The 15,239-nt window shown below is 42.6% G+C and overlaps 1 protein-coding gene across 2 annotated transcripts in view; it reads left to right on the forward strand.

Annotated features, from left to right (window-relative positions):
• IQSEC1 (IQ motif and Sec7 domain ArfGEF 1) overlaps nt 1-15,239 on the forward strand; it is a 688,386-nt gene that overhangs the window by 417,762 nt on the left and 255,385 nt on the right. For both annotated transcript variants that reach the window (XM_045024040.1, XM_045024037.1), the window contains exon 4: nt 11,682-11,726. In XM_045024040.1, the coding sequence (XP_044879975.1) occupies nt 11,682-11,726 (45 nt within the window). The remainder of the gene's footprint in view (nt 1-11,681; nt 11,727-15,239) is intronic.

Here is a 15,239-nt window from a genome sequence, read left to right on the forward strand (position 1 = left end):
TTATTTTTTTAGATCTATCATCTGCCTTCGATACCATCAGGGCCAGCTCTAACTTTTTTGCTGCCCCAAGCAAAAAAAAAAGAGTGCCGCCCCACCATACCCCCCAGTGAGCGCTGCGCTGTCAACCCCCCCAACACTGTGTTGCTGAAACCCCCGCCCCCCCCGAGCACCACACCGCCTGAAGCCCCGCTCCCCCGAGCGTCACGCCGCCCAAAGCCCCACCCCCCTCAGAGCACTGCACCACCCAAGTCCCGCCCCCCGAGCGCCATGCCGCCCCAAGTCCCGCCCTCCCGAGCGCCGCACCGCCCAAAGCCCCATCCCCCCAAGCGCCGCACTGCCAAAACAAAAAAAAACCCTCCAGTGCTGCCCCAACGAACTAAAAAAAAAAAACTGAACGCCGCCCCGCCCCAAGGTGCCGCCCCAAGCACATGCTTGGTCGGCTGGTGCCTGTAGCCGGCCCTGGATATCATTGTTAATGAGATTATGGTGACATGTCTGTAATCTCTAGCACAGGTAGATGGGATAGAAGAGTCCTGCTCCTTTGTTTCTGGGAGATCCTTGAAGGAGCTTCCTTCTTTTAATTAGATCACATGCATTGCTGCAAGGGGAATAGACTTTAGGAACTTTAAGAAACGTACAGTTACTGATACTTTTTATATTAGTGCAGGATACAGCTGCTCACCAGTTAAATGGAACTTCATCCAGACCAGATATCACACCAGTGCTCACACCCACATCTGCTTGGGTTTCCCATTAGTTTATGGGTTTGATTTTAACTTAGCATACACAAAATGGGGGAGAAGTTAATAGTTTGAACCAAACTCTGTGCTTGTTTGTGACTGTCAACTCCATATTCTTTTGTTAAATGACTAATCAGACAGACTGCCTGTATCCTCATAGGGCACTACTGCAGTTGCGGTCAGAGGAAGCACCCTAGTTAACAGCTCTCTGGTTTCAAATTGGAATTGGCTGGTGGCAGGGCATATTTTGGGAGAGGACCTTGACTCTGAATCTTGTCCCCCAGGAGGTTTGGCAGATATGCAGGGAAAACCAAGGCCTACTTCATTAGTTAAGGGGATGGATTGAAGGGTAGAATGTGGGAGGTTATATTTTGGGAGCTGGGGGTTAGCTATATAGCAAAGGTATTACCTGTTTTGATTTCTATCCTTGGTTTTGTATGGTAAGTAATTGCACAAGTGCCTTCAGGACAGAGATTCCTTTAAACAATTGAGGAAATAAATATGAATGTACAGAGGACAGAACATAGCCCATTATGTCTTGTGGAAAAGCAAAGTTATAAAAACAGACACGACACTGTTTAAGAACTAGAGCATTTTATGTGTTGCATTTTTCTCCGTGGTTAGGAATGGGTTGGAAAACACATGGGTATTTCTCATTCTGTGGGTGAGAAGCGAGACGTCCTGGAATGCCATTAATGCTAATGGAAGTTACTCACAGAAAGTTCATGTTTTTGCATGTACTAAGGCATAATGAGCCAAAATGGTCCCTACTGTGTCTCCACTGAAGTTGCCTGGAGTTATAACAGGCAAGAATTTGGCTATTATGTTCGTATATTGGAGCCCTGTATTGTAATAATTATTTTCCTTACAAAATGTTCTTATTATGGCTCCAACTCTGTGACTCTCAATAGTGCTAGAAAGCATTACCCCATATGAGTATTCCCACTGACTTCATCAAGACTATTTGGAAGAGTGCAGGCTAGTGACATGAATTAGGCAAAATACCTGGAGATTTATTAAAAATGAAAATCAAAATATGGAAGGATGATTTTGTGCCCAAACCACAATATTGGGAGTCAGAAGACCTGGGTTCTGTTCCCAGCTCTACTATATCACTTCTTTGTGGCATCAAGTAAGTGTGTGTGAGAGAGAGAGAGAGAGCACATAATCTTTCTGTCATTGAAAAATTTGCCATTGAGTTAGAGAATTAAGCTTTCTGATCCTCACCTGTACAATGGGGATAGTAATACTGGGCCCATTTTGAGGCTGAATCCTTTAATGTAGGCAAATTCTTAGAGATTCTCATCAGCAAGGTGCTACTGAAATAAAAACTGTTATCACTAGTTGTGAGTTGCACATTGCAGTGCAGTGAAATAATCTGGGATTTTCAATCTTTTTAATAATTCACTCAGTGGAATATCACACCATCAAAGCTCGCTGTAAGTAAGTTCCATTTCTTCTACAGTACATTATATGTTGACTGTTTAATAGAAATTCCTATCTGCATTGAAGAGATTGTGTGACAACAGTTATTCATTGAGCAATATCCTGTACAATGTTCTAAACATTTAATATCTTAGGCCACCGTTCCTTTCCTCTGCATTAAACTGATTGTATATTATACTGCTCCCAGATTTAAGGAGTATTGCAAATCAAAAATGTTGTAGAGGCTGTCAGCTGTTTTCCCCAAGCTATTACCATTTTGGAGACAGCATAACTTTGTATCTTATTTATTGTTTCAAATATGTTTCACTTGCTAGACAAGAAGTGATATCTTTAAAGATCTTTATTTTTAAGCAGGATCAAGGTGTCAGTTTGTTGCAGCTAAAATGAATTAATCTTGAACCCTATTATGATTTTTAGCTGCTACTTGAAGAACATTGGTTTTCTTTTGGCATTGAAAATCTTTCTGTCCTTCCATAGAGTGTCTGACCATGATATGTAGCTTAATCAAAGGATTATGTAGCCTGTACCAACATCAAGGTGTGTAGTGCTGTAGACATTCACTTAAAGCAGTCAAAGTCCTGCAGCCATCTGTTCTGAAAGAAAAGGAGTGTTTTCCTATAGGAATTCGAAGTCACTCAATGGAGTTGATGCTATAAGACAGGAAATCACCTGTAGGACTGTGTATTGCAACTCAGTGTGGCTGTCTCTCCATCCCAATGCATGGATTCTCGTTGAGTGGCTAATGTGAGTAAGACAAAATTGTGGAAACCCAGTGAGAAGCCCAAGCATCCCCTCACACACACCGTAGATCACCAAAGAAATACTCTTCATGGTACATCACATAGTATAAGAAGTTTGTAACACAGCACAGGGATAGTACTTGGCTATTAGATTTGCCCTTGCCATTATCTTATGCTGATCAGTCCCTACAAGTCTCTCCCCTCGTGACACTATAGACTACAGTGAAAGCTTAAAGGAAAACCGTCATGTAATGGGACACATTAAAATCATGATATCTAATCACAAAGAAGATTGAATTACACAAATGTCTCCTAAACAGAATAAAAAGGAAATGTTATCGGAACAATTTGACGATACAGCTTTGTGATTTCCAGTGCTTTCTAACGGAGGAAGCTAGTTTTTTCTCGACCCTGCTTTATGTGATCAAACAGGGTGGTGTTGAAAAGGAATCTTTAAGAAGGCAGTCCCCACTGAGGGAGAGACAAGCTTATTTAAGGGAGACGTTCATCTAGGTGCCGAAGAGCTGCACAAAATCATAAACACTCTGCGGTGGTTGGCCTGGGTACTGGTGGAATGGCTGTGAAGCTGTGGTGCAACCTCTAGTCCAGCCCATACTGGAACATCCCCTACTCTGTGAGGGAAGGGGGGGCAGCAGGGGCAGGTAGCACTGGAAGATTCCCCTCTGTTAGCGGAATCCAAAGTTACTGCCTTAAGGCATCTTTAAGTCCCCATGACACTTCCAGAGTATTGCAGAGGGGACCTATGAGGGGTTGAGGATAAAAGCTGTGGATCATGTACTAAATTGCCTATCTCACTTGCTTCAGCAGGATTTTGATAGGGCAAGACAAGTCAGAAGTCTGCGTTGTGGGGTCTGTGGCAGCTGATTCTCCATCTCATCCCTTCCTGCAGTGCTTGCTGTTCATTCACACCTCACATGTGCTGTCTGCCATCCCTGTCTCAGGCAGGAGTGTGAGGAGGACAATGGTGGGATCAGGCTTTGTTCCTTCCCCCTATGGTCCTATTGGTCATTTCAGGGGATGCAGGGAGCCGATTGGCTCCTTGGCATTGTATAGGAAGTCTCCCAGGTGTAGGAAGCCTAAATTGGCACCCAGACTTCCTGCCCCTCTTCCATCCCATAGACAGATGTGTTGGATCTCTTGGATCATCTGTGTGGTCAATTGCCTTTCTTGAGGTCTGGAAGGGCTTTTCCCACATACCAAAACTGGCAAACAGCTTTGTGGGGTTTCTTACTCAGCATCCAGGATGCCTGGCCTGGCTGGGGGATACAGGCTGTTGTCACAACCTGTAGTGGGTTTCCAGAGCAGATTGCAGGTTCATATGCATCAGTTGTGGGCCTGAACCTCAGCCTAGGGAGTTATTCAGGCATTGGTCCTGGCCACTGGTTTGGCATAAAGGGAGTGACAGTCTCTGTCTTATGCAGCTTGGGCTCTCCCATACCTCATACGAGTCTGAGACACGTGTCCTGAGCCCATTTCCTTAGCTGGTGGGTAAGGGGAAATGACCTCCTCCTCCCATTTGCTTCTATCAGTGGCTATTGTGGTCATGCTGAAATCCACAGTTAAGCTCTTCTGCTGTCTGTGGTTTGGAGTGCCATTACCCCAAACTAATTTGTTAATGAACACTTATGTAAGGTTGCAGTCTCTGCGTTTAACTCATATTGCTGTGTCTGTGTCTTACTGTGTTCATCACCAGGTCAACAGTGGTGTTCGGTGAATCCCTTTCATACTACTACAGATAAAGAAAGCAAGATTAAGACTGTAAACTCTCAAGGGAAGGCATTGTCTTTTCTATGTTTATACAGGACAGAGCACAAACAGGGATCCATTTTAATCTGGTCCCATTGTTTGATTTAAAGATAACTTTCTTTGTAATGTTGCTAGAATACAAGACTTGTGGGTGAGACTGTATTTATAGTCTGAAAACACACAAACAATGGTCTAGGTCAGTGGTTCTCAAACTGTGGGTTGGGACCCCAAAGTGGGTTGTGGGGTGGCCCAGGTGGCGTTAAACTTGCTGGGGGCTGGGGCTGAAGCCAAAGCCCAAGGGCTTCAGCCCTGAGCAGCAGGGCTCAGGCTTTAGCTTCATCTCTGGGTAGCAGGTCTCAGGCTTTGGCTTTAGCTCTGGGGTTCACGTTACAGTCTGCCTAGGGCTGAAGACCTCAAGCTTCACCCCCCCACACACCCCTCCCTGGGCGGCAGGGCTCAGGCTTCGGTCCCCCTTCCCGGGGTCATGAAGTAATTTTTTTTAGGATCGCGGTTTAATGAAGTTTGAGAAACCCGGGTCTAAGTATATCATTTAGATTTTGATAAAATGTTTGGCAATAGATATTGAACGCCATATTTATTGGGGATTAGAAACTCTAATAGATACATGCCCAGATGGGTTTATCATACAGCAGTTACATTTAAATACGTAATTGAAGAATATGGGGGTTGGAAGTAGGTGTTGGTGTCTGTTGCCATGCGCAACACTTGAAGAAGCTATTTGTGTCCCCACTGAATCTTTGGAACTATATCGCATAGTAGATAAAGATGGTGACTGACTCTTGTTTAAATGTTAAAAGACAAATTGACCGATGCTGTTACATCTAATTTGATAGCTGTCAGGAATATTATTTCCTCCTATGTAGTACTTTGCAGTGGAGGCCGAATATCCCCCTTTTCTTTCTGCTGGTGAATGGAGAAAGACAATGAGCTCACAGCAAAGGTATAGTTAAGGCTTAGTTGAATTCAGGTTTTCATAAGACTCTTTTGGGCTCAGAATAGACTGTGTAACGACTTGCTGCACCTGTTCTTCAAGCTCCATGTGAACACATTAGCTCAGAACAATCTAATTGGACACAGGCCTTTGTGCCAGCCTGGATGTTACAGTACATACATGATCCACTTCGCAAAAGACCTGCACAAACAGGCATGTGTTCCAGACTAGCTGACAGTGACTAACCACTAAAGCCAGTGCAGACTACCTCTGCTTCCTCCCCAAAAGGCCCTTGCAAACTCTATAGAAACTGAAGATGGAAAAAGACCCTTGGGGTATCTAGTCCGTTTCCCTGCCACTGCAAGGTGATCCTGCAGCACATATTCTACTGTCTAGTGCTGTTTTACCATCTCATATACTGGTGCTTTCGCCCCTTCCCTTGGGAGATTATTCAATAGCTTAGTAATAGCTCTGACTGTTTTCAAGTTTATTTCTTGTGTAGGTACTAAGTGGAAATTCTCTAGCATTCTTTGGACTAGCCTTCCCCCTACTGTAATATCTTTTATCCTGAGCTCTTGGGGATCATTAGGGTTGCCAGGTGCCTGGTTTTTGACCAGAACCCCTGGTTGAAAAGGGACCTGGCAGCTCCGGTCAACACCACTGACTGGGCTGTTAAAAGTCCAATTGGCAGGGCTGGCACATTCCCTACCCAGCTCCACGTGGCTCTTGGAAGCAGCAACATGTCCTCCCACTCCTAGGCGCAGGCGTGGCCAAGGAGGCTCCACGTGCTGTCCCCGCCCCACACTGACCACCAGTTCCGCAGCCCATTGGCCAGGAACTGTGGCCAATGGGAGCTGATGGGGAAGCGCCTGTGGCTGCGGGCAGCGTGCGGAGCCATCTGGCCACCCCTGCTCCTAAGAGGGAAAGGGACATGTCGCCGCTTCCAAGAGTCGCCTGAGGTAAGCGCTGCCCAAGCCTACACCCCCTCCCATGCCCCAACACCCTACCCCAGCCCAGAGCCCCCTCTCGCACCTGAATCCCTCATTTCTGGCCCCACTTTGGAGCCCTCACCTCCAGCCCAGATCCCATACCTCCTCCTACACCCCAACCCCCTGGCCCAGCCCAGAGCCCCCTCCCACACTCCAAACCCCTCGGCCACACCCCCCAGCCTACCCCCCTCCTGCACCCCAAACTCCTCATCCCCACCCCAGAGCCCACACCTCCAGCCAGAGCCTGCACCCCAACCCCCTGCTCCAGCAGGGGGGTGAATGATCGAGGGTGGGAGAGGGCGAGCGATGGGGTGGGGTGGTTGGATGGAGGGGGAAGGGCCTCTGAGAAGGGGCAGGGCAGGGATGTGGACTCAGGGCAGGGTGCGTGGCAAGGGTGTTCGGTTTTCTGCAAATAGAAAGTTGGCAACCCTAGGGACAGTACATCGTTGTGTTTTCTTTATTTGCGCTACCTATGTATTGGGCCAATTCTTTTTGCTGGTTCCTCTTCAGTGCTTGCTTCTGGCCCACTGGACTGGCTAGTGTCTTTTGCCCTGTTATCCTTCTATTTCTGCTTCTCATCAAGAGCAGAATAACCACTGGAGTGGTTGAGATACTCCCCTGAGACTTGCTTTCTCTTCTTATTGTTCCTCATAGTTGCCACAATGTACAATTTTCTTTTTGCTCTTTGGTATCCCAACTGAGGACTCTGTCTGAGGTTTCCAACTCTTTGTGCTGTCTTCCTTTTGGTTTCCTCGTTTATTCAAATGCCTGAAACTGCTGTTCAAGTCCATCTTGTCCTTCAGTTAAATACAGATTTTGTCCTACAGGCCTTCATCTAGAAAAATGAATGTAGCACAGCTTCCACAAGGGGTTACTTTGATTCTGTATCCATTCTTTATCTCAGTAATGTTATTTCTTCAAAGAAGTTACTTCACATGTTTGGGACTTACCAGCGCCCAGATGTTCCAGCCTCTCTCACTCAGAGCCCTATTGAGAAGTTCCCTTGTTTGCTGTTGACAGAATTTGTGGCATTACAGCCTGGTCTACCTATGTCAGCTCAGACCCTTTATTATTAACAATGCCCATGGGCATCTAGTTGCTTGCTTATCCAGCCCCACCAAACCTTGTCTAAACTAGGGGAGTTTTCTAAATATTTCCCACCAGTACTAACACTAGTTCAGCACTATTTGTGTTAGCAACATTGGCAGCTGTAGCATAGACAGGTTGCCAGCTACTGTTGCTGTCATAAGCACCATATTGATTAGATATGCTCTGAGCAGAGTTAGATGATATGGTGGTTAAAGCTCTGGAAATGAACTGGTGTTAGCAGCAGTGAGAAATTTCTAGAACATTTCACCAGAATAGACTGATCCTTTCAGCCAAATTGCTTCACAGTCCTAGAAACAGTTCTTGAATCTTTCAAAACACTATAGCAGGGGTTGGCAACCTTTCAGAAGTGGTGTGCTGAGTCTTCATTTATTCACTCTAATTTAAGGTTTCGCATGCAGGTCATACATTTTAATGTTTTTAGAAGGTCTCTTCCTATAAGTCTATAATATAATATATAACTAAACTGTTGTTGTATATAAAGTAAATAAGGTTTTTAAAATGTTTAAGAAGCTTCATTTAAAATTAAATTAAAATGCAGAGCCCCCCCGGACCGGTGGCCAGGACCCGGGCAGTGTGAGTGCCACTGAAAATCAGCTCGCGTGCTGACTGTGACATGCGTGCCATAGGTTGCCTACCCCTGCACTATAGAAATCTTTAATAGAAAAGTGGAGTAGGGGAATGGAAACAATTCATCCCACACTAAAATCTTTCTCCTGAGTCTATGTTTCTAATTATTTGGAGAGTCTACCTTTCTCTGAGTCTGAATTTAGAAAGAAAACATGCTATTTTTAATAAATCTATACTCCCGCTACTTGTGACTGGGTTCCGAGTCCCTAAGGTCACAACACGTTCAATGTCAGTCTGCACAATCAAGGTTCCACTGGGGCCGCAGGCTAATCAGTGTGGCTTAGTGTCTCATTACCATCTCTTCACTATGCACAACATATTGTCCCTGCACAAAGACGCTGAGAGTCTGTTAAATATTTATTTATAGTAACAAGGGCCAAAACCAGTTAATACAGATTTTAAAATATTCAGTTGAAAGTAAGACAAAGTCATGGTCACAGAGCAGGCTGACACTTCCACATGAAGACTGTGTTAAGCAATAAACTAAATTACTAGTAAATTAAATTCACCCTTTTCAATTGTCAAACTAACAAAGAGCCACAAGGCAAACATATGTAAACCACCCCCTCAAAATTCATTACTATTCACAAATCTGGAACTGTGCTGAAAGCAAACAAATTACAGGGTGGAAAAAGCACTTAAAAGGCATTTTAAAGCTATGTATGTTATGTAGTTAAAGGCTATTTGGACAATATGGTTTTCTTCTATTCTTGAAGAGCTGAATTTTGCAGACCCAGTGCTTCTACCTTTCCTGCTATCACTCCCTAGTAAAGCCCAAGTTATTTCTGTAAACATATTAATCTCAGCACCGAAACTGAGAAAGTACAATCAATTTACAGCAATACAATCTAGTTAAGGCAATTTCAGTTTTGCTTTCATAAGCCTTCATAGACTACAGGCTCAATGCTTGGCCATCAAAAGTTTATTTGGAGCAGTTTGGCTGTGTGTCAGTTATTTGCATATAAGCAGGTAAGAATAAAATAAACATTTTCAAATATATATCTTCTCACGAAGGAAGAGTCATTATGGTATTTGGGGTAAATAAGTCTGTAAAAATTTGTCTTCCTTTCTGTTTTTTCTGCCAACATCAAATTGTGCGTTAGACTGGATTAAATGTAAGTGCCATGCATGTCTATAGCCCAGGTAAATAGTAAATATAAAATGCCACTCTTAAAAACATACTCATTTAACTTAGATAAATGGCTATGGTTACCTCCATACTTGCAGCAGACTAACCTTAACCTTTCCTGTATCTATCTTGTAGGGAAGACCTATAATATTGCAAAGACTGAGGTAAAGCTATTTAGTTAGCTAATGCAATTGACAAGTATTTTAAAGAGTGACCATTCCAACAATAAATAATGGTAAAAGTGTGACCAAATGTGAGAAAAGCCAGCAAATACTTAATCAGGGACGCCCTCTGGGCAAAAGTCTCCTCGCTCATCTGTCCAGGCAAACGTCTCAGGAAAGCAGAGTACAAGAGTCAAATTTAATGAGGCTCTCATAGAAGAATTTAGCCTGTCTCCTTATTGCATGCAGCTGTTCTATTTTTGCCTGGTTGGGTATATTGGGGATGAAAGGAACTACTCCCCCATCAGTGTGCACATGTAAACCACACAGACCCAGCTCTGCTTTTCCATTAATATGATCATTGTGATAATTCTGTAGTTCCTCTCTGCACAGAGCTCTCTTTGAAGTCAATGGGGCTTCCACATGGAGCAGCTATAGAACGGTGACAATTAATGATAATGGGACTTACTCATGTGGGGAGACTTAATGTCATCATTAAGTTTTCAAGTTGGTGGAAGGAAGTTAAGGTCAGGAACAAGTTCCACGTCCACGTATGTGATTTGACTGGTTAATTTGGATTATTTTATATGGGAAGAAGTCAAGAGTTCTGAGAGGAGCATACATTTTGATTGTCTGTGGTTCATTTGTGTAATTTTTAAAGCTGACAAGGGTTTTACTCAGTTCCAGCATATACATATGTACATATCAGTACCTTCTATTCCAAAGTTGCTAGGCTGATATCAAAGATGCTGGGATGAGCTCTGATTTTCATTGCTGACAGTTCCAATGCAAGGCTGAATAACAGAGGGCAGTGTTCTGAAATGTTCAGTAAAGTAAAATATATTGACAGCTAGTACATAAAACAATAGTAGGAGCTGTATGAAAGCTTCCTCTTCTCTAACCTCTAACACAGATGGAAAAAACACCGAAATAGATCTGGTTGGAATGTTTTCATCAAAAGTATTTTCAGAGAAAACTGGCTTTTCATTGCTAATGAATTTATTCACAAAAATATATTTCAATAATATATTCCATGTATTCATCTATTTATTTATTTAGGAAAACCTGGAGATCAAAATGTTTTTGGTTAAAAATATTTTATTCCTGTTTTTTTTTAATTTGGTATTTTAAAAAATCAGTTTTTGAAACCACTTTGGTTTCCAAACACCAAAAAATTTGTTTTGGTTTCCTAAAAAGCTATACATTTTCATGAGAGATTTTGACAAAAACAGGAAGAAAAGACTACAAAAAGGTATTTTTTCATCCAGCCTTAGCCAGAAGATTTAAGTTTGTGTAAATGTACGTTTGTATGAATGTCAAGTGTTTTTGCTGTATATTTCATATGCCCTCTAGCAATGTTTTTAAAACATTGAGACCTGACCACAAATATGCCTAGTAAAACAAAAATGCCTAACTATGTTTAATGCAGTGTTGTTGTAGCCATGTTGATCCTAGGATATTAGAAAGACAAGGTGGGTGAGGTAATATCTTTTATTGGACCAACTTCCATTGGTGAGAGAGACAAGCTTTTGAGCTCACACAGAACTCTTCCAATAAAAGATATTACCAGGAGCGCCGCCAGCTTTTTTGCTGCCCTAGGCAGCGGAAGGTCCCGCCCCCGAAATGCTGCCCCCCAACAGAGGCGGCCGAAGATCCGACCGCCGCGGTCGCAGCCCCCCAAATGTTAGCACCCCAGGCGACCGCCTAGGTCTCCTAATGGGTTGCGCCGGCCCTGGATATTGCCTCACCCACCTTGTCTCCCTAACTATGTTGAAAACATTTCTTCAACATATACCATTATGAACATGAGACTCACTGTCAATAATTTTTTCTAAATAAGTTCTTTTTTTTTTTTAAAAAGCACATTATTGACATTATAAAAATGTGAATTAAAAACTAGTAATAATCCTGGCAAGAAAAACCTGACACTTTAAAACTTTTGATGACTTTTGTGTTTTTAATACTTTGTCAAATCATTGTTTTAATATTTTGTAACTTTATTCTTTTGCTACTATCTCAGGACCTCGTTGGAAACAAGAAGCAGCATCTCAACTGATCCACTAAGGTACTGTAAATTAATATATCCATTCAATATAAAACACAAATAGCAACTTCAACATCTTTTCTATTACAAAACACCAAGCACACAGCATACAATCTTAATTTATCATACAAAGCTGGGAAAGGCTTTATCTAATGAATTGATTATTTACCAAACCTCACACATAGTATCAGAGAAAATAAAGGATAGTTTTCTCCTCCCTACAAACATGAGGTACTTGAAAGCTTCCGACATTAAACACCGTGCATTCTCACTCACATTGTTTGTGTGCATGCACGCATGCGCATGTGTCTGTGTGTGCACATATGAAAAAATACATTAATTCCTGTAAAACCCCATCCTATGCTGAAGGGAGGTTTGGCCTTTTGTGCTGGTTATATACCACTTTTTAATGAGTGGTGCTGATGGTTGCATCTGGATTCCTGTGTTTTTTCCCTTGCTTGGCATTCCACGAAGAGCACGTGTGTAAACATCAGAAGGTGCTTTTATGTAAATCTTTGCAGTACCTTCCATTTTACTTTGATCACTGTATTTAATCTAGAAAAAATGTTGGCACCATTAACATTAGATATTAAAGGGGCACTTCTGCTCCTTGTCATACAGTTACACATTAAAGAATGCATCAAAGATGCATGCTTCGTTTGGTTAATCTGGGGCAGAATCACTTTCTCTTAAAAGAAAAAGCTGATGATTGTTTTCAAGAAAGCCTGCCTTTTGAGTTGGTCTGTGAGAGGACATGTGTTTTGCAGCTGGTGCTGTGCCTAACCTTATTTGAACCAGAAAGTAATTGAAAGCTGTCCATTCTGTTTGAAATAATTCAAACTAAAGGGCCCCATGGCTATTTAATCTCCTGGTGTTTTCAAAGCATGTGAATTACTGTAAGTAAAGTGGTCGAATGAGTATGGGTTCCTAAAGAATACAGTAAAATCTTTCTAAAACGTCCCTGTCCCTTCACTCTCCTCATCACAGGCATAAGAGTACTGGGTGGTACTGAGTCCTAACTCCAGTGCCATTCAAATAATCATGGATTGGCTTGCACACAGTTTCCCAGTCTGTATCATCACTCGGATACAGTTTCTGTTTTTCCCTTTTCCCTACTGCTCTGCAACCTTATTTTAGCACAAGGCATCATGTGGCTGGTGTGTGAAGTGGCATTCACTGGGAGGGAGTTACCAGAAACAATCATTGCAGCAGACATTGTTCCGGATTAAGTAAATCTTTGTGCGAGGGGCAGGTTTAATGCAATACTTTGTGTCTTTTGGGATTACTTCCCCTGGGCAGATGACAACGAGGAGGCTTTAGGGAGTAGTAAATGGAGGGAAAAGGGAGAAAAAAATCTAACAGCTGAAAAAGGAATGGGGAATTCTTTATGAACAGTGTCAATAACACTCTTAATAAAATATCTGTCCTTTAGTTTTGGGTCCATTTAGAAATGCACAGGGGAGACAGATAAATTGACATTTTTGTATAATTGTTTTTATAAAACTGTTTCCCCAAATCCTTTTTAAAAATTAGACCTGATGATTAATATTCAGTATGTCCATTATCTTTACCCAGTGGGTGCATGAAAGATAGTAAGTTCATATTACGTGAACCAAATAATATGCACTGCTAACATATTATTCTTATTGCACTTTTTCTTGACTTACACCTTCAATTCCCAGTGTTATTTTGTTGAACCTCCTAACAAAGAGATGCTATAAATTCCCTGATGTACATCCTTGTATTTCCAGGCAATAGTCTTATCACAACTGGCACTATTATAGTATATTTATCACCAGGCACTCTAAAAAGGCAATAGTTATGATTGGAGATCCTAGGGCTTTTCCCTTTTCTGCTCATCTCCCTTTACCAAAACTCTATATAAAGCCACTCACTGAACTATTGTAAACAGATTTTCATGACAATATTTGTTTTATTGTCTCAAAACTGTCAGTGATTCCAGGTATGCTTTGCAAAGAACATGTACGCAGATGGAGAGTTATAAAAAACCTTACAAATTGAGACCAAGCCCAGGTTTTGATCTCGCAAAACCAAACCAAGGTCACTAAGGTTTTGCAATTCTCCCGTCTCCTCTGCCTCCAAAACAAAATTTGTCAGCACACAGGGCATGATATGTCCACATCTTTGCAGTAAATGTATGCCTCCATTTCATGGTATAACTGAGGGAAAACAATTGGGGGTTGTGCATTGTTTTCTTGTATGTTTTATTTTTCCAAGCTAAGGCAAGGGTACATAATTTTTTCAAGATGACATTTTTTTTTAATTGCTGCTTTTGAACTACTAGCAAATGCATTTTGTGCCGTTCCAGAGCTCCAAGTGAACAAAGCCATCAGGAAAAGATGTGTTAGTTTTACATTTTATCTAGGAGTTTCTCTAAGGTAGCTATTTTATATAAGGGCTAAATGATACTGGAGAAATAACTTGCAAAATCTAGTGTGTATTAATAGGGTCAGTAGGCCTGATTTGGGAGTGCTAATAAAATAATCCATGACGCTGATTCTTAAAGCTCTTCTGTCACAGAATGGGAGGAAGCAAAAGAGAGATTTCTGTTATTGAACATGGTGTGGACATCATCTCATCAATTTGCCCAAACAAATCTACCATTGGTAGAGCATAAAATAAGGTACATGCAGTGGTGCAAGTAAGCCGGTATGGTCAGGTACGCCATACCATTAAGACATTTATTGCCGGTACGCCATACCAGAAAGACACATTTTCAAGAATGAATTGTAGAGCCCTGCGTGGATACAGATTTATACCTCTGGATATCCGCGGTCAGAAATTGGTATCCACTGATCCACAGGGCTCTCCTGGGAACTGCAGCGGTGGCCCCACGTTCTGCTCCTTTCTCCGGCACAGCTGTACTGCCCCCTGGTCCACTCCCAACCCTGTCCTCCGGTGGGGCTGTACAGACCCCAGACAGGAGATGCAGCTGCGTGGGAGGGCTGGGGGCAGGGCTAGGGGTGATACAGCTATGACAGAGGAGCTGCCAGCGCGGAGCACTGGCTCCTGGGAGTGGCAGCCCCACATTCGGCTCCTTTCACCACTGTAGTTCCCAGGAGAGCCCTGCAGTTCAATGGATACTGATTTCTATCTGGGATATCCGCATCCATGGGTATAAATTTGTATCCACACAGGGCTCTAGTCACGGAACATTTTTTGTGAGGATGGGCAGGGGGTCGGTACTGTATCAGTATGAGTTAAAATCTACTTGTACCACTAGATACATGATTTCTTTTAACACACTGAATTTCCTAACAGACACACAATATTCTTCCAGGGACACTGTGCTGCCTGCATGTCCATGTGCTATACCTTCCTGGTGTCTTTTGTCCCACCACTAACAAAACAGATCTGCCTTCTAAGAAGATGTGACTAGTTCTGCATGCCAGGCATTGTGCATTTGCGAGAACATCTAGTACCATTTGCATTTTGTATGTGTCTGGTATCGAACACCAGGGGGCAAGTTCTGAGCTCAGTTGCACCGGAATATCATAGATCCAGACCCTTCAT

This window comes from Mauremys mutica, chromosome 7, assembly GCF_020497125.1.
Source record: "Mauremys mutica isolate MM-2020 ecotype Southern chromosome 7, ASM2049712v1, whole genome shotgun sequence".
NCBI classification, from domain to species: Eukaryota; Metazoa; Chordata; order Testudines; family Geoemydidae; genus Mauremys; species Mauremys mutica.